Raw genomic sequence first — 21639 nt, forward strand, 5'->3', positions numbered from 1 at the left:
ATCCACCACTTAGGAGTCCCCACCTCCCACCACCCAGCCTTATCCCAAAGCTTTCAGGTGTGGGATCACAGGGCAGATTGGGGTCCACTGCCTAGGATTATATTCCTGGGCCTTTGGTTAGGACTACCACCTTCCTCTTTTAAATGTTGCAGCTACTTCCAGGAGGGTGGTGCAAGATGAGGCCCCTGAGCTTGACTCTCCTCCCAGAACTCAGGAGGTCCCCCCCCATCAACTTCCCACTACCCTCAACCAAAAACCCAAGGGCCAAAGTTCCTCAGGGGATGGGGCACCTCACCTGGCTTCCAGGAACACAGTGTTCAAGTGGGCTCTCTCTCTCTCTTAAATATATTTTTATTGATTTCAGAGAAGAAGGGAGAGGGAGAAAGAGATAGAAACATCAACCTGGGCATGTGCCCTGACCAGGAATTGAACCATGACCTCTTGGTTTATATCGATGCTCAACCAGTGATCAACCACTGAACCACACCAGCTGGGCTCTCTTACTCTCTCTCTCTCTATCTCTCTCTCTCTCTCTCTCTCTCTCTCTTAAACAAAACCCTTTATATTTCAGAAAATTTCAAACACATATATACAAATATAGTATAATAAGCCTCCATGTACCCATCCCCTAACTTCAACAGTTATCAACATTATTTCATTATTGTTTCGTCTCTCTCCACCCCTCCCTCATTTTGCCACCTTCTTATTTTCCTGGAGTCATTTAAAGCATACCTAATCTTCATACTAATTTAGTAATAAGTACTTTTCCATATGTATCACTAAGGGCTTTAAAGACACGGCGATACCACTATCACATCTATTAAAATTAGTAATAATTTTTATATTATCTAGTACCCAGACTGTGTTCAATTTTCCACTATTATCTCACACTATTTGTTTTGTCCAAATTGGGATCCATACAGGTGTCACACACGGCATTTGTTGATTTGTCTCTTCAGTTTCTAATCAGTGGCCGCTGACTAACCTCACCTGCGAGTTTTTACAAAACGCCCATGTCTGGGCCCTACCTGGACCAATTAGGTCAAGATCACTAGGTGAGCTGGCCTGGGTGTTAGCTTTATTTATTTTTATTTTTTTATATGTTCAGTTCCCAATGATCCTGATATGCTGCTATGCTGCCTGGGCTGGAAACCACTAGAACATACTCAAGGATTATCAACTGGCATGAGGGGTTGGTTGTGCCTCCGAGGGACAGATGACAATGCCTGGAGATGTTTTTGGTTGTCAACTTGTGAGGGGGTTGAAACCAGGGATGCTGCTTGACATCCAGGATTATAGTGCCCAGGATGGTGCCAGGACAGAATAATCCAGCCCCAAATGCCAAAGTGCCAGAGTGCTAGGCATTGGGAAATTCTGATACTGAAGCACAAACCCCACCGCCCTTGAGGGGGAGGGAGGGAGGCCTGGAGTCTGGGTGGGGAACAAATTAAACTGGATTCTTTTTTTTGTTATTTTGTTTTAATGTTGTTGTTGTTGTTTTATTGATTTCAGAGAGGAAGGGAGAGGGAGAGAAACATCAATGATGAGAGAATCATTGATCAGCTGCCTCCTGCACACCCCCTACTGGGGATTGAGCCCACAACCCGGGCATGTGTCCTTGATCGAAATCCCCATTTCTTCTTGTGGGAACCAGGGCCCAGAGACAGGCCGGTCTCATAACCAGCACCCAGCATCCGACCTGCTCACGGCTTCTCAGAAAAGGCCCTTCTCCACCTTCTGGAACAAGAATGTGAGCGGCTGTGCCCGCCATTTCGGGCTTCCCCGCACCTCTGCTGCCACCATTAGAGGAGACAAAAAGACACAGGACCCTTGGCAGCTGGTGGAAGGGACATCAGCCCCTAACCCTGCCCCCTTCTGTCCTGTTTGGGGAGGACATTTCCTGCCTGTCACTGTGGACTTCATGGGGTCAGGGGAACCAAGATATTACAACATCTGTAGGAATGACTCAAGGGGAGAACACACAGCTCGGATGCCAACTCTTTCCTGCAACCCAGTTCTTTCCTGCATTCACCAAAGAAGTGTCACTGTCCTGCTCTGTGACTCAACCCACCCCCCCCCCCCACCACCACCACCCTCTAACCCTCCAGAAGGACTCAGAACATGGGGTGTGGGAACTGGCAGGAAGAACACGTGGCAGGGGACCTCTTTTGTTCCTCCTGGCCAGCTGGGTATGTGCCTGCAGAGGCCGCCTCATGGTGGGAGCCTCCTAAGAGACCCATATGGATAAAAAGGGACTGGGAATTACTCCCAGCTGGGAGTCGCCAAAACCCTGGAGCCCGCTTAGCGCAGGGAGGCAACTCCTGACACCCCCTCTTGGGCCCACCCCCAGAGTGGGGTGCGAAAGCACGTGCAGCGAGCCAAAGGGCCAGACCCTAACCGGGGAACCCTCCCTTTCATCACCAGGGCCATCTGAAGCCCCACAGCTCCAGCGACAAGATAGAGGTGGGAGGGGGAGCACACTGCTTATGTGACCCCCGGGGCCCAGCGCAGGGGTGTGGGGAGATGGGGAGCCTCCCACTTCTCCTCTTCCCTCTCCGCAGCCAGGCGCTGGGGTCCACTCAAGCATGGCCACCCGGTATGGTGGAAGGCAGCACCCCTTTTCACCATCCCGGACTGGGATGCACAGCTGTAGGCAGCTTGGCACCCAGAGCAGGGGAGGGCGCACTGTGGAGAGCCCCCATTGGACCGCCGCCCAAGCTTTCCCCGGCTTCCCTCCGGGTTTGGCCAGAGGAAACTGAGGCGGGAAGGGGAGCCCGGGATGCTCAAGGCGCGGGCGGGCGTGTCCCAGGCACTCTCCCCCAGCGGGGGTGGGGGGAAGGCGGGCGAGTCCCGCTCCGCCCCGCGCCGCCCCAGCTTCTGGCCAGTGCGATCCGGCGCCCGCGGGCAGGGCGGGGCTGCAGTCAGCACCGCCCCGAGGGGCCGTCCGGGGCGGAACGGCCCCCCAGCGCCCTCCCCGGCCCAGGCCATGACCCCCGCTGCTCTCTCTTGCAGGCTGGTTGCCGCGACCACCCGAGTCCGGCCGCCACCAGCGCCCGGACGGGCCCCGCGCGCCCCGTGTGCGGCTCCGCAGTGAGCCCACCCAAAAGCGGTGAGTGCCCCGCCGTGCGCGCCCCGGGGTCTGGCCCGCGCTGCCCACACTACTCCCCGCCCCCCCTTCCAGGAGACGCCGCTCTTCCCGGGTGCCGCAACCCCGTTGGGCGGCGTACACGCCCCGCAAGCTCTGGCGGCTGGGGGGCGGGGGGCGCCCCGGGAAGGGTAGGGGCCCCTGGTGGGTCCGGGAGTCCCCCTAACTTCTAGCAGACTTTTCTGCGGAGAAGCGGTTTTGGGGAAAGTTGGGCCCTCTCTGGCCGTGTTGCAACTTACACCGGAGGGTGGGGGTGTGTCCCTGCGCGTGGAACCTCTGGCCCCCACTCTTCACCTGACACTCCGCGCTGTCACGAGTTCCTTGGGAAGGGACCAGACCGTCGTCATTCCTCAAAGCTGGAAAGGAGCCCGGCCGGGGTGGGGGCAGGAGGCCTCGAGAGGAACCATTTCCCCTCTATCGAGTATTTCAAAATATATTATTTATGAACCGCCTCACTTAGGGGCCCCCTCGCTTCCAGGGCTTCAAAGCGGGTTGCAACCGCAAAGGGCGACCGGTGCGAACGCACGAGCGACTTCTGGCCCACTGAGCTCAGCGGAACTGGGGGGAGGCACCCTTTACAGGGGGACCCACAGCTCTGCTCCGCTGGCCCTGGGGTAGTGGGGACTTCTCTCAGGCTGCCCCTGACTGGCTGTTAGGCCTGATCGAATGGAGAGAAAAGTCTGAGCAGCCCTGCGTCATTGAGAAAGAGGAGTTGAAAGGCGGCTCTGGGGTGGGGGCTGGGGGTGGGCAGGGAGGGTGGTTTTCACTTAAAAGGGGGATACACCTATGGCAGGCAGCCTTGATGTGGAATCATTCACTATGTTCTGGATGTAGGTTATTCAATAAACACAGATTGGTCCCCCCATCATCCCCCCCCCAAAAAAAGAAAGGCAGCACGCCCCCCCTCCCCCCCCCCCCAGGAAGGCACTTAGGAGATAGCAGCCTTGGTGGGAAACTCCCCGTCCCACAGAGAGGCACACCTGAAGGCGAAGGCTCTGGCTTCCCTGCCCAGCTCCCAGGAGTGCATGGGAGACCCTGTTTCTAGCTGGATTAACTCAAGAAAACACCCCCTTACCTGTCCAGGCCACACCCACCTTGGATTCTGTGTCCCTACCCCTGGGTACTGTTTCTTCTGGATGGGAGGGAGGCAGTGTATTTATGGAAAGACTTAATCCCTCTGCCAGCTCCAAGGAGGCTGAAAGCTCTGATGCCTAATCTCTGCTCCCTGGAAGCCCTTCTCTTGCTGGTGGGGTCCTTGAGCCCCAGGTTTAGATAAACTCTGGACGCTTGAAATGGGAACTCCCCTAAGTGGACAGCGGAACACTGGTATTTATTGTTTACTGAGAACTTGCCGTGTCCCAGGCCCTGCACTAAGTGCTGGTGCCCAGCACCTGCCTGCTCTCTTTTCATCCTCTGACCCAGCGGTTCTCAACCTGTGGGTCGCGACCCCTTTGGGGGTCGAACGACCCTTTCACAGGGATCGCCTAAGACTATCGGAAAACACATATATAATTACATATTTTTTTTGTGATTAATCACTATGCTTTAATTATGTTCAATTTGTAACAATGAAATTGGGGGTCACCACAAAATGAGGAACTGTATTAAAGGGTCGCGGCATTAGGAAGGTTGAGAACCACTGCTCTGACCAAATAGTTATATTCCCATTTTACAGATGAGACACAGAGGCCTGTAAAGGTAAAATGACCTAAGGTCACGGGTGGGTAAGTGGCAAGCCCAGGCCTTGAACCCCTAATCCTCACATTGAGTTGCTCTTGAATAGAGCAGGGGCTAGGCCAGGCCTCTGAGACCACCAAGTGTACCCCCCCCATTAAAAGGTTAAGGTATAATATACATACAGTAATATGTACACATCAGAAGCGTACATCCAGATCAAGAGACAGAATTTCCCCAGGAACCTCACCTTGCCCCTTGCAGCCCCATCTCCCCTTGGAGCCAGTGGGTGGTTGTGTCTCCCACAGGCAGTGCCACATCGTAGTTACTTTTTATTTGGTGCAAAGAACACATTAGTTTAATCTTTGCACTGAAAACCCACAGGGAGTGAGCTGGCAAGCACTCGGGGGCTGTGGGCTGTAGTTTGTGACTTCTGTCTTCAAGGCTGCTATAAAAACAATTACATGCTTTTAAATGAACCCTCTGGTTAATTAATCATTAACCTAACTTCTAATAGCATACTCCTGATTCTTAAATGAACATTTCTATTGACATATGATGTGGAAAGGTGCACAAATCATCAGCATTGAGCTTGACCACGCGGAGGCCTAACGTAGCAGTGGGCAAGTACTTTGCTCAAAGTTACTTGGCCAATCAGTGGGAGGCCAAGGCCGGACCCCAGGTGGCCCAAGACCCTGCCTGGTGACAGAAGCAGCTGAGCATTTCAGTGGGCACCCTGCCCCTGCCCTTACCCCCACCCTTTTTCACTTCCTCTGGTGAGTCCCTGTGGGCCCGGCAGCTGCCCTGCCTCCCCAAGAGGAGCTCACAGCCTCCTGCAGGTCCATGGGCTAAAGCCAGGAAGATGCTCATGTTTGCACTCTGTGTACCAGGATAGAAGGCATGTTAACGCTTGTAGCATCTGTTCCCAGCACAGTCCCTTTGGCTGGAATTACAGGAATTCTAATCCTGTGGCAAAAAAGAAAATGCCTTTTCTAAAGAAGAAAGGACACCAAGATTTGCCATGTGCCTACTCGGGAGCCGGCCATGGCCCTTTAGTGCCTTCTTCCCTGTGTTTGCTGTAAGGAAATGCTCTGAGAGCTTGCCCAGAGCCTCCCAGCAGGGAGTGGAACCTGGTTCCGTCCTGTCTGCTGGGTCCACCCACCTAGGCAAACAGTCACATTCCTCAACTGTGATTCTTCACCCCTGCCCTGGGTCCTCAAGTGAGGTCTTTGTTACGGAGGTAAGGCGAGGCACCATGGTGAGTCATGACCTCCAAAGCGTTATTCTGATTTCATCTGGGAGGTGGCTGTACAGAGACCAAGAAAGATCAGACAGCCTGACCCTGCCTTTCACTCACTTTCTCTCTCCGGGCCTTCATGGCCTCATCTGAGAAACCCAGGTATTAGAAATAAGACAAACGCTGTATAGGGTTGCCAGATTTAGCAAATAAAAATATAAGATGTGCCCTGGTTGGAGTGGCTCAGTTGGTTGGAGCGTCGTCCCATTCACCGGAAGGTCACTGGTTCAATTCCCGGTCAGGGCACATATCCAGGTTGCAGGTTCAATCCCTAGTTGGGGCACATATTTAGGTTTCGAGTTCAATCTCTGGACAGGGTGTATACTGGAGGCAACTGATTGGTGCTTCTCTCTTTCCCTTCCTCTCTCTAAAATCAATTTTTAAAAAATAAATTAAAAAAACCATGTCCTCAGGTGAAGATTAAAAAAATAAGAAAATGCAAGATGCTCACCCTGGCTGGTGTAGCTCAGTGGTTAGAGTGTCTCCTGCATACCAGAGGGTCTTGTGTTTACTTCCGGTCAAGGGCACCTACCTGTATTTGAGTTTCAATCCCCGGCCCCGGTTGGTGCAGGAGGCAAACTCAATGGAAAAAAATATCCTTGTGTGAGGATTAACCAAAAAAAAATACAAGATGCTCAGTTAAAGTTGAATTGCAGATAAATGATGACTAATTTCCAGTATGAATATGTCCCATGAAGTAATTGGGCATCCTGTATTTTATCTGGCAACCTATCTATAGCCACTTCCAGGTCTAGATTTGTGACTCACTCCAGGAAGATTTATCTCACATTCTAGAGACCAACAGTCACGATCCACAAAAGTAGTAACTGAAGGGAATCAGCAGATTTCGGTGCCAGAATTGCAAAGCCAGGGTCGCTCCGGCCAGTGAGTGGCTCTTGAGTCTCCCACAGGCAGTGCTACACCTTAATTACGTTTTACTCTGTGCAAAGAGCACATGAGTTTACTTTTCTCTTTGCATTGAAAACCTGCAGGCGGTGAGCTGGGTGAGCTGGCAAGCACTCACGGCCGTGGGCTGGTAGTTTATGGCTTCTATCTTCAAGGCTGCTGTAAAAACAATAACAGACAGCTTGGCCCAGTGTGTCCTCTCCCCTGGAGATGTTCACGGCTTTCGAGAGGGCTGTGTGGTGTGCAAAGCAGCAGATATCCATCTATCTCACCACGCTCAGAGGAGGGGCGGGCCCCTGCAGGAGGAAGTGAGTTTTTATCATTGTCTGTCACCAGAGAGGATCCTGTCACCGCCATCGGTCTGGAGGGAGATTTTTATGCTGGGTGCAAGAAAGAACCTGTTCTACTTCAGGCTGTTGTGCAAATAATTAACAATCTGATATTTTGAAGGGAACATAAACAGAGCCTGATTCAATATGAAAGGGAGGTTTTCACACTCCTGCAAACGTGTGAAAGAGAAAGAACGGTTATACCTAAGCAGTCCTCTGGACCTGACTGAGCTCGTACCGTCTTGCCACGCTAAGGGCCCCCTCCCATTAAATCTTCATTTTCCAATTATGAACGGTGTGTCTTTGTAACAAATTCATATGATGAAATGTGTTGCATGTAGAATGATATTGCCCTGAAGCGTGCGGCCAAATCGGCCTAGCTTGGGTGGTCGGCCTCCCAGAGCTATGGCTTATTAGCACCTGACTCCTCGTAGCTCCAACCCCAGTGAGGTTGCTCTCTGGGGGTGCTGTGAGGGTCCAGTGGGATCATTTCCATCATGAACTCAGCCCAGGGCTTGGCCTCTTATTTTTATACATATATTTATTTTATTGATTTCAGAGAGTAAGGGAGAGAGAGAGATAGAAACATCAATGATGAGAGAGAAGCATTAATTGGCTGCCTCCTGCATGCTCCCTACTTGTGGGGGGTGGGGGGATGGAGCCCACAACCCAGGCATGTGCCCTTGGCTGGAATCGAATCTGGGACCCTTGAGTCCGCAGGCCGACGCTCTGTCCGCTGAGCCAAACTGGCCAGGGCAAGGGCTTGGCCTCTTGAAAGCATTAGCGTGGTGCCTATCAGCTGTTACGGTCATGATGACAATGGAATTTAGGTAAGAGTAGCCCCACACCCATAGTTGGGCATCTGTCTGGCTCCCATTCAGACAGGTGTAGGATCAAGCTTCATCCCCCGCTTTCCAAACATTACAGCCCATTTACAGGGAGGGGTTCCTCTCCAGTAAACGCATCTGTAGCCTCTGCTGGGGGCTGGCCGTCTGCCTGGCAGCCCTGATCACAGAGGGAGTGGAGTGGACGGGCCGTCCACACTCCCCAGTAAATCACCCTTGGGAGCACTTCTGCTAGAACAGGCCACACCCACACTGAGGATCAGGCTCGGGACCACATTGCCTGGTGCCTCTGGCAGTCCTAATGCAGTGCCCTCACAGGAGTACTCAGTAGGGATATTAGGACAGTGATAGTGACAGTGATGACGGCAACGACCACAAGAACGACTGTCCCCGGCCCTGTCCCAGAGGTTGGGGGCAGGATGCCTGTTCCACAGACGAGCACACTGAGCCTGGGGGGCAGAACGTCAGCACCTCAGACGCAGAGTCAGATGACTTGCCTCAGGTCACACAGCCCCTCCGGACACCTGGTTCTCACTCCTCCCGCCACTCCCCAGCCCACTGCCTTGTTCTGTCCTCCTGGGGAGCAGAAGCACAGCGACAAGAGTTACAGCAACGTGCGTTGGGATGAGAAAAGTGGGCTTGCATCAACTCTGCATTTGGGAATTTAAAAACCTGAAATAGAGCCCTAGCCGGTTTGGCTCAATGGATAGAGCATCGGCCTGTGGACTGAAGGGTTCAATTATAGTAGCACATGCCTAGGTTGCAGGCTCGGTCCGGTGTGCATCATCATTGATGTTTCTATCTCTCCTCTCCCTTACTCTCTCAAATCAATAAAAATATATATTTTTAAAAACCTGAAATGTAATTGCTGCACATAGACATGACCCTTGATGCGATGTTTGCCCGACTCTTGCCCTGCAGTTCCCTGAATCCAGGCTGGGGACACTCCCGGGTCCTCACCCTTTTGTTTGGTTGTTTTCTTCCTTCCCTGAGGGTTTTGAGATATTTTTTTTGGGGGGGTGTTAAGTCACAATATTTGGGGACAAAACCTGTCAGTTCAGGACAACTCTTCTGGGAGGTGGTGCTCCTGAGGATGGCGTAACACAGAGCCTTCCCGAGCCAGAGAGGTTCCAGGAAAATGGGATCTTACACAAAGCCGCGCTTCGTGTGCCACCGCTGGGAGGCAGTGGTGTTGGGCACAGAGATGTGACCTGTTGACTGCTCTGCCTCTGTCTGCTTCTCTTTCCTGTATCGACTTCTTCTCCTGAAATACTTTGAAGTTTCCCGAAAAGATGCAAGAGCACAGAGTGCTCCTGTCTGCCCAGCACCAGAGGCATGAGCCACGTGTGCGTTACCGGCTCTTTCTGGACCTACTCGTGCGTGTTATGATTTGCTGCCTGAACCGTTTGAAAGTTAAGTTGCAGAAATGAGGACCCTGACCCCAAACACTTCAGGGTTTCCTAAAAGCAAGGACCCCCTCCCAGAACGCAGCACAGAGATCGAAGTCAGAGATCGGAACAGCGGTCCTGTACTGTGCGTGGTAGACAGTTGTCTTCCCTCTGACTATTTTATTATTTTCAGACCCACAAGTATGTGCTGAACCCCATTTCCCAGTGTCAGCAGCAGACAGCACCCCTGCCCTCATCGTACGCCTGCCCTGTGCCATGCGCCACTCTTCTCTGGAGTATTTTACAGCTAAGTCCTGACATTGATTCATCTGTGAGGACTTCATCGTAAATCATTGTTCAATCCCCGGGATGGGATGTGTTGGAAAATCTCTTGAGTGGGCTGTGACCAATACTTAAAAAGAAAAAGAGAGAATAGACCATAAAATCAAAGTGCGCTGTGCAGACCGTGTGTACAAGGCTGTGATGTTAAGAGTCTTTCCTATGGTGACCACCAGGGTTCCTGGGTTTATTTGTGGATGATCTGAGCTTGGCTGCAGGACCCCTGAGGGGGAGACGCAGCCTGGGGAGGGTTGGGGAGAAAGAGGTCAGGTCTGTGCTACCACCCACCCCAAAGCCCTGCCTTTGGAAGTATGGGCTCTAGAGTCCAAAGTGCTGGGCTTGAACCCTGGCCCCACCCCTTGCTACCCATGACTTTGTGTGCATTAACTAACCTCTCTGTGCCTCAGTTTCCCCATCTGTAAAGAGGTGAGAGAAATGGTCCCAACCTCACGGGGCTGTTGTGAGAACTGATTGACCATGAATCTCTGTCAGGGCTGGGCACACAGTGAATGCTCAAGAAAGGTGCCCGTTGTCCTTGCAGGCCTGGCTGTGGCTCTCTCTTCCGCCAGCCCCAGCCCATCCTCTGGCCCTGAGAAGGAGAGCTTCCTTAGCATCGCATCCTCCACATTAGAATCCCTTCAAGAGCTTTTCTTTTCTTTTTTTTTTAAATATATTTTTATTTATTTCAGAGAAGAAGGAAGAGGGAGAGAGAGATAGAAACATCAGTGATGAGAGAGAATCATTGATTGGCTGCCTCTTTCACGCCCCCTACTGGGGATCGAGCCCACTACCTGGTCATGTGCCTTTGATGGGAATCGCATCTGGGACCCTCCAGTCCGCTGGCTGACACTCTATCCACTGAGCCACACCAGCTAGGGCCCTTTGAGAGCTTTTACAGTGCCCGGCCGCACCTCAGGCCAATGATTCTGTATCTCTGGGATGGGACCCAGGCACCGTAGCTTTTAAAAGAGCCCAGGTGATCCCGCTGTGCCGGGAAGATGCGGCGCTTAGCCTTTCAGTGGTAATGAGCTTCCCCTGGGTCTTGTAGAGCATCTCCTGAGCCTTCAGGAGGGGTGTGGGGTGGGGCCTGAGAGCCTGCATTTCTCACAGGCTCCCCGCAGTGCCCACACTGCTGGTCCGGGACCACACTCTGAGGACTGAGCCCCTGAGCCCCTGGAGAAAAGGCCCCGCCAGAGACCACTACCTCCCTTCCCTCCATCCCTGTCCTAAACAACAGCAGCTGACACTTCTTGGACTTCTCTATGCCCAACACAGAGTGAAGCCCTTCTACAGCCATCACCCCTGACGTTTCGTTCTCGCTGCTACTTGAGGCTGCAGGTGCATCGGCCCCATTTTAAAGATGAGAAAAGTGAAGTCTGGGATGGTTAAGGAACCTGCCTGTGGTCACATGGCTGAGCCAGGCTCTGGTCCCAGCGAGAAGAGCTACCGCTTCTAAGCAGGGAACTCTTCCTTCCATACACGGCTGTCCGGAGGCTTTCCCCATCCCTTTCTGTCTGTCTCTCTGCCCTGCCCTCGCAGTATCTTCCTCCCTCCCTCTCTCCCCTCTTTCTCAGTCTCCCTGACTCCATCTCCTGGTGCATGTTTCCTGTACCTGCCCCACACATCCCACCTGGCTGAAATGGAAGCCTCTATCCTAGCCCCTCCTCCACACCAGCCCCCTCTGGGGTCCCACCATCTCCCAAGCCCATGTCACCTGGACTTCCAGCTGCTTCTCCCTCCCATTGCCCTGCTGGCTTTGAAGTTCAGGCTCCACATTTCTGGGCCAGAGCAGAGCTTCTCCGACCTTCACAAACACACAGATCCGAGGGGGCCTTGTTAAAATACTGATTCTGGCTCAGTGTGTCTGGGTGGGCCTGCGATGCTGCATTGCTAACAAGCTCCCAGCGGTGCCGCGGCTGCTGGCCCAGCAGCACCACCCATGAAGCAATGTTCTAGAGGACCTGGTGTTCCTAGCTGGCCCCTGGCCCACACACACTCCTAGAATGCAGCCTCACTGCTTGGTGCCCTCACAATAACCTCTGAACCCTGTCACCAGCCCCCAAAGCCCTCAAGGTGCAGCTCATCTTATTCCTGCCCCAACCTCCCACCCTCTCGTTCTTCCCATGGACCACGCCCTTTTTATCCTCTGGACCTTTGCATATTCTGTTCCTGGGGCCTGAGAGGCTGTTCCCGGCTTGTCCCACTCCTGCCTATCTTTAGGGACATGTTCCTCAGGACTCCCAGACTGGGGCAGGAACCTCCTCACTCTGTCCCCCTCCTCACTCTGCTTCCCCTGGGCTCACCATGCCTGTCAGGTCTAGTTCGTGTGTCTGTCTCCCCTGCTGTTCTGAACAACCTAGATTCCGGTGTGGTGCCTCATTGGGCCTTGCATCCACCTGTGTGGGCCCCTCTTTGATGGGGAATGTGTAGGAAATGGGGATGGGGATGGGAGGTCAGACACCAGGGAATGAGGGAGGGTGGGAAGGTGGAGATCACCCAAGAGTGGTTGGTAAAGCGAGTTGCCGTCAGGGGCACCTGCCTCAGATCCCAGCTTCTGGCAGGAGGAGCAGTCCGGGGATCTCAGAGCAAGGGGCTGGGGCCCTCGCTGGGCCACACATCTGTGTCAGAGATCTGAGGGGCACTTCTCATGGCCACCCTTCACCCCTCTCCGCTCATCAGCCTGGCATACAGGGGACTCCCTGTGGATGAAGGGGTGAGCTCCCCCTCCCCCACCCCCCACCCTGCATCGCCTCTCAAAGCCTCAGGGAGTCCTCCAAAGTGGAAACAAGAGCCTCGCCTTCCCAGGAAGGCCTGCAGAGCCTCAAAGGCCCCAGTGGGGTGGGCCCCGGCCGGGGATCAGGGCAATCCCGGGTTAGAACCCCAGCTCCACTCTTCGTAAGCTGGGTGGCCTTGGGCAGGTGACACCACTCTCTGAGCCTTGATTTCCACATCTGTAAAATGGGGGCAGAAGGAGCACCTCACAGGGTTGTGGCGGAGGATTGAATGTCAAGAGCCCTGCCAGCTGCTGCCTCTATTCATCGATTACTCCGAACACTGAGGAGGCATCACATTGCAGGAAGATCGTGGGAACTCTGGTTGGGACAGTTTTCATGCTCATGGATGGGAGGCTCACACCCCTGACAGCTTCATCCGTTACATTTCCAAGGACTCTGCATGTAGAAGGGGAAAACCCGTCACGGTGGGCTTCGGGCCCTCACATCAGGAGGCCCTTACTCACCATGAAGTCAGCCAGCATCTGTGGCCCCTGAAAGGAAAGACCAGGTGATGTGGGTTCCGCATTGTCAGCCCCAACCACGCCCTCACCGTCAACTTCACCGAGACCGCAGCCGCCTCCAGTATATTTAGCTCTGAGGCGCCTGAAAGTTTTTTCCGCCAGCACAGACTCAGCTTTGAGCAAATTCAGCCCAGATGTAGTCAGCAGGCGCCGCGACCCGGAGGCCTAGGTTTCTCTCCCCACTACTTCCTGTTGTGCACCCATCAGGGCTGGGGGGGGTGCGGGGGCTGGGCACACGTGGCCAATACAAACAAGCCTCTCCTTTCTCCACAGGCAGGCGGAGGCGTCGACATGGGGCTTAAGCTGTCCTGTCTGAAAGGTAAGGTGGGCGGCTCTCCCTCACCAGCTCTGATGTGGGCGAGAGGGTGTGGCAGTCGGGGGGGAGGGGGGGAGCGGGAATGGGGCAGGACCGGGTGGGAGGGTAGAGCTGAACCCCTAGTGTTGCAGCCGTGGAGAAGGAGGAGACCCTCCCTCTGAGCAGCACCTGCACACAGTAGGCACCTTTAAGTGCTTGCTCTGACTTTGAGGGCTCCTCCAGCCTTTCCTTTCATTGGCAGTTGAGTGACCTGAGAACGTCGCAGCGCCCCCTGGGCCTCCATTTCCTTCTCAGAGGCATGAATCCCAGGCTGTGGGGAGGAAGGGAGCAAGAGGCTCTAGAAGTGGGTGCCAGGCATGCACGGGGTATTTGCTCTCCACCCGCTGGCCTGTTATCACCGAGATAACAGGTTCGGCCTGCCAGAGGCTGGGGAAGGCAAGTTGGGAGGGGGGGAAAGCCAGCTGGGAGAAAGTTCTAGAAGGACACAGAATCACTGAGAAGTGTTGTAGGTGTTGGCAGAGGCAGCCCAGACCTCTCTCCTGTGCTCCAGACCTTTCTGTTCAGAGTCTGAAGGACCCAGGGGCACCCAGACCAATAGGGCCCACACGGAGACCTCCCCTCAAAGCCCATTCGTTATTGCATAACAAATGCTCCCACCCCACGTCTCCCCAGCCTGGAACCTGGGAGTCTCCCTGGTGGCCCCTCACCCACATGCAGCAGGCTCAGCAGCCCTGACTCTCCTCCTGGATGTCTGGGGCCGACCCTGGCTCCTTCCCTCCGACACAGGAAGTCAGGAGGCACAGAAGGTCAGGCCAGGATGAAGGGCCATATCCTTCAGGTCCCACAGCTGGGATGAGTGAGCTCAGGAGAGCCTCTGGTTGGTCCAGCTCCGGGCTCCCGCCTGTCCTTCAGTGGGGGGATTGGGGGGGAGACAACTTGATGGACAATGCCTCCCCGACTGGGGGCAAGTAGGGAGCAGTGCTTCCCCTGGAGAAAATCAGGGTGTTGTTCGCAAAACGGGCATGGGGTGCTAGAGAGTCCTAGACAACCACGTCCCTCCAGGGCCTGGTCCCTCTGAGGCTCCAGGCTGGGCCCAGGCAGGCGTTGGGGGCGGTGCTTGCTGAGTGAGTATCCATGGGGGATGCAGGTCCAAAGGTTGGGTCCAGAGACCAAACCTAAGAGTCCAGGACCCTCTTCCTTAGACTTCACTGGGTCTCCCCAGTGCCCGGCACAGAGTAGGTGGTCAGAATACACTTTTTGTTTCTGTTTTTATTGTAGCAAAATATACCTAACATCCGTCACCGCTTTAACTGAAGTGTACAGTTCAGTGGCATTGAGCACGTTCACGTGGCTGTGCATCTACCTCCAGAACTTTTCTATCTTCCCAAACGGAGTCTGTCCCCATTGAAAACTAACCCTATCCCCCCTCCCCTGAGCCCCGCTACTCCCATCCTACTCAGTCTCTGGATTTGCCTGCTCTGGGGACTTCATATCGGGAACTGTGCAGTGTTTGTCTCTCTGTGACTTGGCATAACGTCCTCAGGGTCCAGCCGTGTTGTCCCGTGTGTCAGTTTCCGTTATAAGGCTGAGGAATATTCCGTGCGTATGGACCACAGTTGGTTCATCCGTTCATCCCTCGATGGACCCCAGGCTGCTTCCACTTTGGGCTGTTGTGTCAGGACATCTTTGACAAAAACAAGCCCCGAAAGGAACCTCTGGGGCCACTTCTCTTCCAGCCCAAGGCGAGCTGGGGCCTCAACCCGGGGAGAGACCCGGGAGTGCTGATGCTGAGAGTCCCTGGGAAACGGCCCCCACCCTCCACCCCACCCGGCCCTGAGAGCCCGAGCAGCACGCTGAGTGCTCCTGGGCTGCGAGCTTCTAAAAGGGCTCCTTCCGGCTGGGCCCTGGAGGAGCTAAGTGCTGGAGCTGCAGGAGCAGTGCAGGCAGGTCTGCTCATACATTTTTCATGGCTAGCCCTCTGGGGCCGGCCCACCGGCCCTCCCCTCAGCCTCGGCCAACACAGGCTTGGGTGTGCCTGGGGGAGGGCAGGGCACAGAACCCCTCTGTGCTAAACCGAGACAACCCCGCCCATTAGCCCTGAGGCCCCAACATTCTCTGCAGGGTCTTGTTCTCACTTTCCCCGTAAGGAATATGTCACATGTGAGGAAACCTCAGTGTGCTGGGCACCCCGCAGCCCTGTGCCCTCACGGTTGGACATGGGCCTTCCCTTACCTGGCTGCCAGCAGGTATGGTTTTACCTGGTTGTCGACACTGGCACGTGCAGTTCTGTGCACTGTCTTTTATTTCTTTTTTATTTGATGTTTCGGTGCTAGTGCTATTTTTCCCAAGGCGGCGTCATTTTCACAGTTCTTTAATGCCTGTATCGGGTTCTGTCAAGAGTTGGTTTTGAGGCCCTGGCCGGTGTGGTTCAGTGGTTGGAGCGTCGGCCTATGCACCCAAGGGTTGCGGGTTCAATTCCTGGTCAAGGCCATGTACCTGGGTTGCAGGTTCAGTCCCCAGCCTCCGTCAGGGCATATGCGGGAGGCAACCAATTGATGTGTCTCTCTCACATCGATGTTTCTCTTCCCCCCCTCACCGCCCCCCCCACTTTCTCTAAAAAATCAATGGAAAAAATGTCCTTAGGTGCAGATTAAAAAAAAAAAAAACTAAAACAAAAAAAGAGTTGGTCTTCGGGTTGTTTCCAACTTGTTGCTTTTGTAGATAATGCCATTTTGAACATCTTTGCTTTTTGTCTTCTTAAATTATTTCTTTGGGATAAGTTCCAGCAATCAGAATCCAAGTTAGCAATTAGGATAAATGCTGAATTCTTAATGGGGGGCTCAGCCTGGGCAGGGCCCTGTTCTCTGCATTCCATGTGAATGACTCATCCGCCCCTTCTCCCATCATAAAGTGGGTATTATTGTGCTTCTCAGTTCCCAGATGAAGCTGAGGCACAGAGAGGCAGTGCAGTTTGCCTGGGGCCACACAGCTGGTACCTATGTGGGGTTTGAACACAGGCAAATTGGTCCCAAAGGCCTGGTGTCAGCCTCCACACATACAGCTTTTTCAGAGGAAAAGGCTTTTGTTTGTTTGTCTGATATATATATGTATATGTATATGTATATATCTATAATAATAAAAGCATAATATGCTAATTAGACCAGACGTCCTTCCAGATGACCTTCCAGACAAAGCCGGGGATGTAAGGGATGCCCGGGTCCCGGGTGCCAGAGGGAAGCTGGTGCCAGCAGCCCGGGGAAGGAAGGCCTACTCTTGCACGAATTTTCCTGCATCGGGCCTCTAGTATACTGTATATATAATTGATTTCAGAGAGGAAGGGAGAGGACGAGCGAGAGATAGAAACATCAATGATGAGAGAATCATTGATCGGCTGCTTCCTGCACTCCCAGAGGAAAAGGTTTTCATTTGACTTTTAAAGTAGCCACTATAGAAACTTCATCCACACAAGCTCTTAAATCTTCACTTTAACCCTATTAGATGGTGTCTTAGTGTCCTAGGCCTGGGGTAACATAGGGGCGGGGGAGGCTTAAAACAACAGGAATGAATTCACTCTCAGTTCTGGAGGCTAGAAGCCCTAACTCCAGGAGTCCCAGGGCCATGCGTCCTCTGAAGGCACTTGGGGAGGGTCCTTCCTGCTCTTCCAGCTCCTGGGGCTCCGGGCATCCCTTGGCTTGTGGCCACATCACCCCAGTCTCTGCCTTTGCCTTCACATGAGCGTCTCCCTGTGTTTCTATGTCCTTTCTCTGATGAAGACGTCAGTCTTTAGACTTAGAACCAGTATTAAATCCAAGATGATCTCATCACAAGATCCTTAACTAATTACATCTGTAAAGACCTTATTTCCAAATAAGGTCACATTCTGAGGTTCTGGATGGACTTGAATTTTGAATTTGGGGGGAACTCTACTCAGCCCACTACAAGTCACTTCTCCGCTGAGCCTCCTGCGTGGGGGACGGAATGTGCTTCCCTGCCGGGCAGTGAAGACTCAGGCGAGGTGGGAGGTCCATAGGCAGTGACCTTGGAGAGAGGAATACCAGGAAGCCTGGATACTTTTGTTTCTGGTTCCAAAGGAGAGTGGGCACTTAAAAAATTTCTTTTTACATATTTTAAAATGTTTTATTGATTTTTAGAGAGAGCGGAAGGGAGAGGGATAGAGAGATAGAAATATCAATTGGCTGCCTCCTGCATGCCCCCTACTGGAGATTGAGCCCTCAACCTGGGCATGTGCCCCAACCAGGAATCAAACCGTGACCTCTTGGTGCATGGGTCAACACTCAACCACTGAGCCACACCAGCCAGCGAGAGTGGGCACTGTAAGTGGGGTCCTTCTACTCAAGGGCCTGGCCATAGCAGCCGTGATGTATCGGAACGTTCCACGGTCCAAGAGCACCTCCTTCGTGTCCAGACCGGCACCTGCTGGGTGGGCATCCCTGTGAGCCTGGCACTGCTCCCCAAGCATGTGCCCCCAGTTTTCTCATTTCATCCTCAGTAAAGCTGGACGACGTAGGTACTTTCACAGACAGGGAGACTGAGGCATAGGGGAGCTCTCACTGGCTCAAGGTCACATGGCCTGTCTGGAGGAACTTGGTTCAGCAGATGGCAGGGAGGGGTGGCGGAGTCCCTGGTTCCTAAGCACGTTCTCTGCCGTCAGCAGCAGGTGGCACTGCCCAGGACACAGCACGTGGTTCTCAGGGGCATCCTCAGACTTGCACCCTGCGCATCACCTGGGAATGAGACATGCAAATTCTCGGGACCCACCCTGTCCTACTGAGTCCAAGGCGCTGGGGGTTGTTAACAAAACCTAGGGGGATTCTGGCGCCTACTAAAGTTTGAGAACTGCTGGTAAAGTGACTCAGGGGTCAGAGATGTCTGAGTTCAAATCCCCTTCTGCCCTGACTAATTGCAACCTTGTGCAACTCACTTCATGTGCCCAAGCCTCAGTTTCCCCGTCTGTAAAATGGAGTGATGAATGGGAACATCTCCAGGGCCAGGTTTCAAGAAATATCTGAGATGAGCACTAAAACCGATGTCCAATGGACAGGATTTGCTGTCCATCCCGCCATTGGCACCTTCCCTGTCTGGAGACAGCTCCTCCAGGTGTGTGGAGACCTCCGCAGGGAAAGTTAGACTGCAGGTAGGGGTTTCCCTGTGGGGCGGGGGGTGGTCTCTGGGGCCCCCTGGAGGGTGCCAGCTCCAGCCCCAGTGAACTCCGGCATCACCATGTGGCTCCTGAGACAGTCCCAGCCGACTGGCCTTCTGGGCAGCTTGGGGCCGGGTGAGAAAAGGCCAGGAGATGAAATAGACTTTTTTTTTTAACAAGACTTTTAGATTCATAGAAAAATTGTGAGGGTGGTACAGAGCTCCCATATACCCCGCAGCCACTTCGTGCTGTAGTTGACATCCTATCAGACGTTGGTATGGTGCACTCATTACAGTGACTGAATTGATACAGGCACATTATTTTAAAGTCCATACTCTGTTCAGATGTCCTTAGTTTTCATCTGGTACCCTTGTCCTGGCCCAGAATCCCACCTGACGTCTCCTTGTCCTGTCTCCTTCGGCTCCTCTGGGCTGTGACGGTTCACTGTCCCTGTGACATTTTTTTGTATCTGTGACAACCGTTTTGAGGACAGCTGCTCAGGTGTTTGGTAGGATGCCCCACAGTTGGAACTGGGCTGATGTTGGTGGATTTTCACAGTCTCTCCTGCTGAGTGTGTGTTGATGGTGATGGTGAGGACCAAGAAGGGCACGTACAGCTCCCACACCCTGGCCTCCGGGGCACTTCCTCCCATCTCCCTTCCTGGGGCTCAGAGCCTTTCCTCCACTCGGCCTGTGACCTAGGTGTGGGGGGCAGTTGTGGGCTGGCAATTACGATGCCTGTTTTTCTGATTGGTGTTGGAGGTCCAAGACTAGTTCCAGGTCACAGTGAAAATGAGTCACACGATATGCCCCATTCTAGTGTGAACACTTGGTTCCGGCTGTCCCACCGCTGTGATCCAGAGTTGGTCGAGGTTGTTCATGGCACAAACATTGATTGCAATACCTACTGTGTGCAGCCCAGGGCCGGGCCAGGACTTCAGGGATGAGCAGGGCAGCCGTGGTTTCTGATCCCGAGGAACCAGGGGAGTTGTGGGGGTGAACTGCTGCCTGAGTACGGACTGCTGCAGGCTCGGACGGAGACCAGCCTGGCCCACCCTGGTAGGGATGGCGTCACTGAGGAAGAGCCGGGAAGCAGACGGACTTCCAGGCAGCAGGAAATGCCCGGGCTAAGGCCGGGAGCAGCAGCAGCCAATGGGGTGAGTGGGGAATTGGGGATTTTACACTAATAGGGATGAGGAGCTCCAAGAAAAGAGAGGGGATAAATGGCAGTTACTTGGCTAATACATTCTGAGTAGTTTTCAGAATGAGTGGGAACTTGATATGGATGAAGGGAAGTCGCAAGGTAGAAAATGGCGAAGGTCAATGTCTTAATATACTGAGCTTCAGTGTTCCCATCTGTGAAACGACTGCGGCTTCCTTTCCATGGGGACCGTGGGGGAGGTCCCTGACCTCGCTGTCGGCAGCGCCACTGGCAGGGGTCTGTTCTGCCCACCCTACACCCGCTGGAATAGAGCCTGACACACAGTAGGCGCTCCCTTCCCCTGGGGTCAGAGCCCAGACCAGAGCTGTATCCCGGTGTGACTTCTCATTTGTTTGGCAAACAGTTGAGCACCTACTGCATGCCAGGCACTGTACCAGGCCCAGGGGCATGGCAGTGAACATCACAGAGCTCCGTGGGAGAGACAGAAATGAATGAACACACAACCCAGATCGGTAGATTTTGTGACGAGAGTTGTGAAGGGAATTAAACAGAGTTGTGCAATAGAGGAGCATGCGATGGGCAAGGTCCTCTCTGTCATGGAGCCAGCTACACGATGCAGGGAACAGTGTGCCAGGCAGAGGGAACAGCATCCCAGGCAGAGGGCATAGCAGATGCATAGGCCCTGAGACAGGAACAAGGTTGGTGAGCTGATGAGCATTGCGGAGGCAGGAATAGGGGTTGAGCAGGAGGAGCTGGGGTCACTGGGCAGGCAGGGCTGTGGGACCTGAGGTATGGTATCAAGAATTTTTTTTAAAGTAACAGGAAGCACTACAATCATTCCAGACCAGGGGTCTCGACCTCTGGGGCACATCAGGGTCACGTGGCAGGCTCTCACACAGGCGCAGGCCTGGCCCACTCTCCAGGGTAGGGCTTGGTGGGGGTGGGTGGGTCCTGGGCACCCATGTGTTTATGAAGCTTTATGCAGTCCAAGGTGCAGACTGACTGCCCAAGGTACCAAGGGGCACATTAGCTTGGCTGAGAACCCAGGAATGCAGACTCCAATCCAGGGCTTTTTGTGGAACCTTCTGAACAGATCTCTGCCCAGGAGATAGGGTCTGGGGGTCTGGGAGACCCACAGCCTGCCTTCTCAGAGGAGGAGTGGAAAATCCAAACCTGTTCTAAATGCTGAAGCAGGTGGCACTTAATTTTTCCCTTCCCTGCCCTGCCCTGGAGAGAGCAGCCTGGGCTCCCAGCAGGGACTGAGCCCCCTGTCTTCTTAAGCTTAACCCCCGGCACCTGCCGTCCTCCCTAAGGCGGGAGGGAGGGCCTCCAGTGTGGACGTCAGTGTCACAGCAGGCAGGAGGAGACAGTCCTAGCACAGCCTGAGTGCTCAGGCCACAGCTCCCCCTTGCTCACCCAGTTCCGCAGGGCCGCGAACCACAGCCACCCTGCTCACCCCCAAAGCCTGCACCTGGCCCGGTCGGCGTACAGTAGGGACACAGTCAGTGCTTGTGAAATGAACACTCTCTTGGAGACCCCGGACCTGGCTGGGGCAGCCGTGCCGTCACTCAGCCCGGGAGGGAGTCCGGTGCTCACCAGCAGGTTCACTCCTGTCTTCCATGTGGAGGAGAGTTGCTCATCGTCCCCAGCATACAGATGAGGAAACTGAGGCATCAGGCGGTAAAACTCCCTGCCCACCGTGGCCGAGCTGGGGCCCGGAGGGCATCAGGGATGTGACTGGGCACCCGGACGTGTGCCCCACCCCCACTTCTACCTCTTCTTG

At 54.0% G+C, this 21639-nt stretch overlaps 1 protein-coding gene across 2 annotated transcripts in view; it reads left to right on the forward strand.

The window, feature by feature from the left end:
* Nucleotides 1-2958: 2958 nt before the first annotated feature.
* CUNH16orf74 (chromosome unknown C16orf74 homolog) overlaps nucleotides 2959-21639 on the forward strand; it is a 30771-nt gene continuing 12090 nt past the window's right edge. Inside the window, exons 1-2 of one of the 2 annotated variants that reach the window (XM_023752556.1) lie at nucleotides 2959-3109; nucleotides 13492-13537. In XM_023752556.1, coding sequence (XP_023608324.1) covers nucleotides 13510-13537 — 28 coding nt within the window. In that variant the 5' untranslated portion in view covers nucleotides 2959-3109; nucleotides 13492-13509. Of the gene's footprint in view, nucleotides 3110-13086; nucleotides 13206-13491; nucleotides 13538-21639 lie in introns of those variants that run through there. The other variant, XM_023752557.1, reaches the window with a different exon arrangement.

The sequence above is a fragment of the Myotis lucifugus genome, unplaced genomic scaffold (genome assembly GCF_000147115.1).
Source record: "Myotis lucifugus unplaced genomic scaffold, Myoluc2.0 scaffold_35, whole genome shotgun sequence".
NCBI lineage: Eukaryota > Metazoa > Chordata > Mammalia > Chiroptera > Vespertilionidae > Myotis > Myotis lucifugus.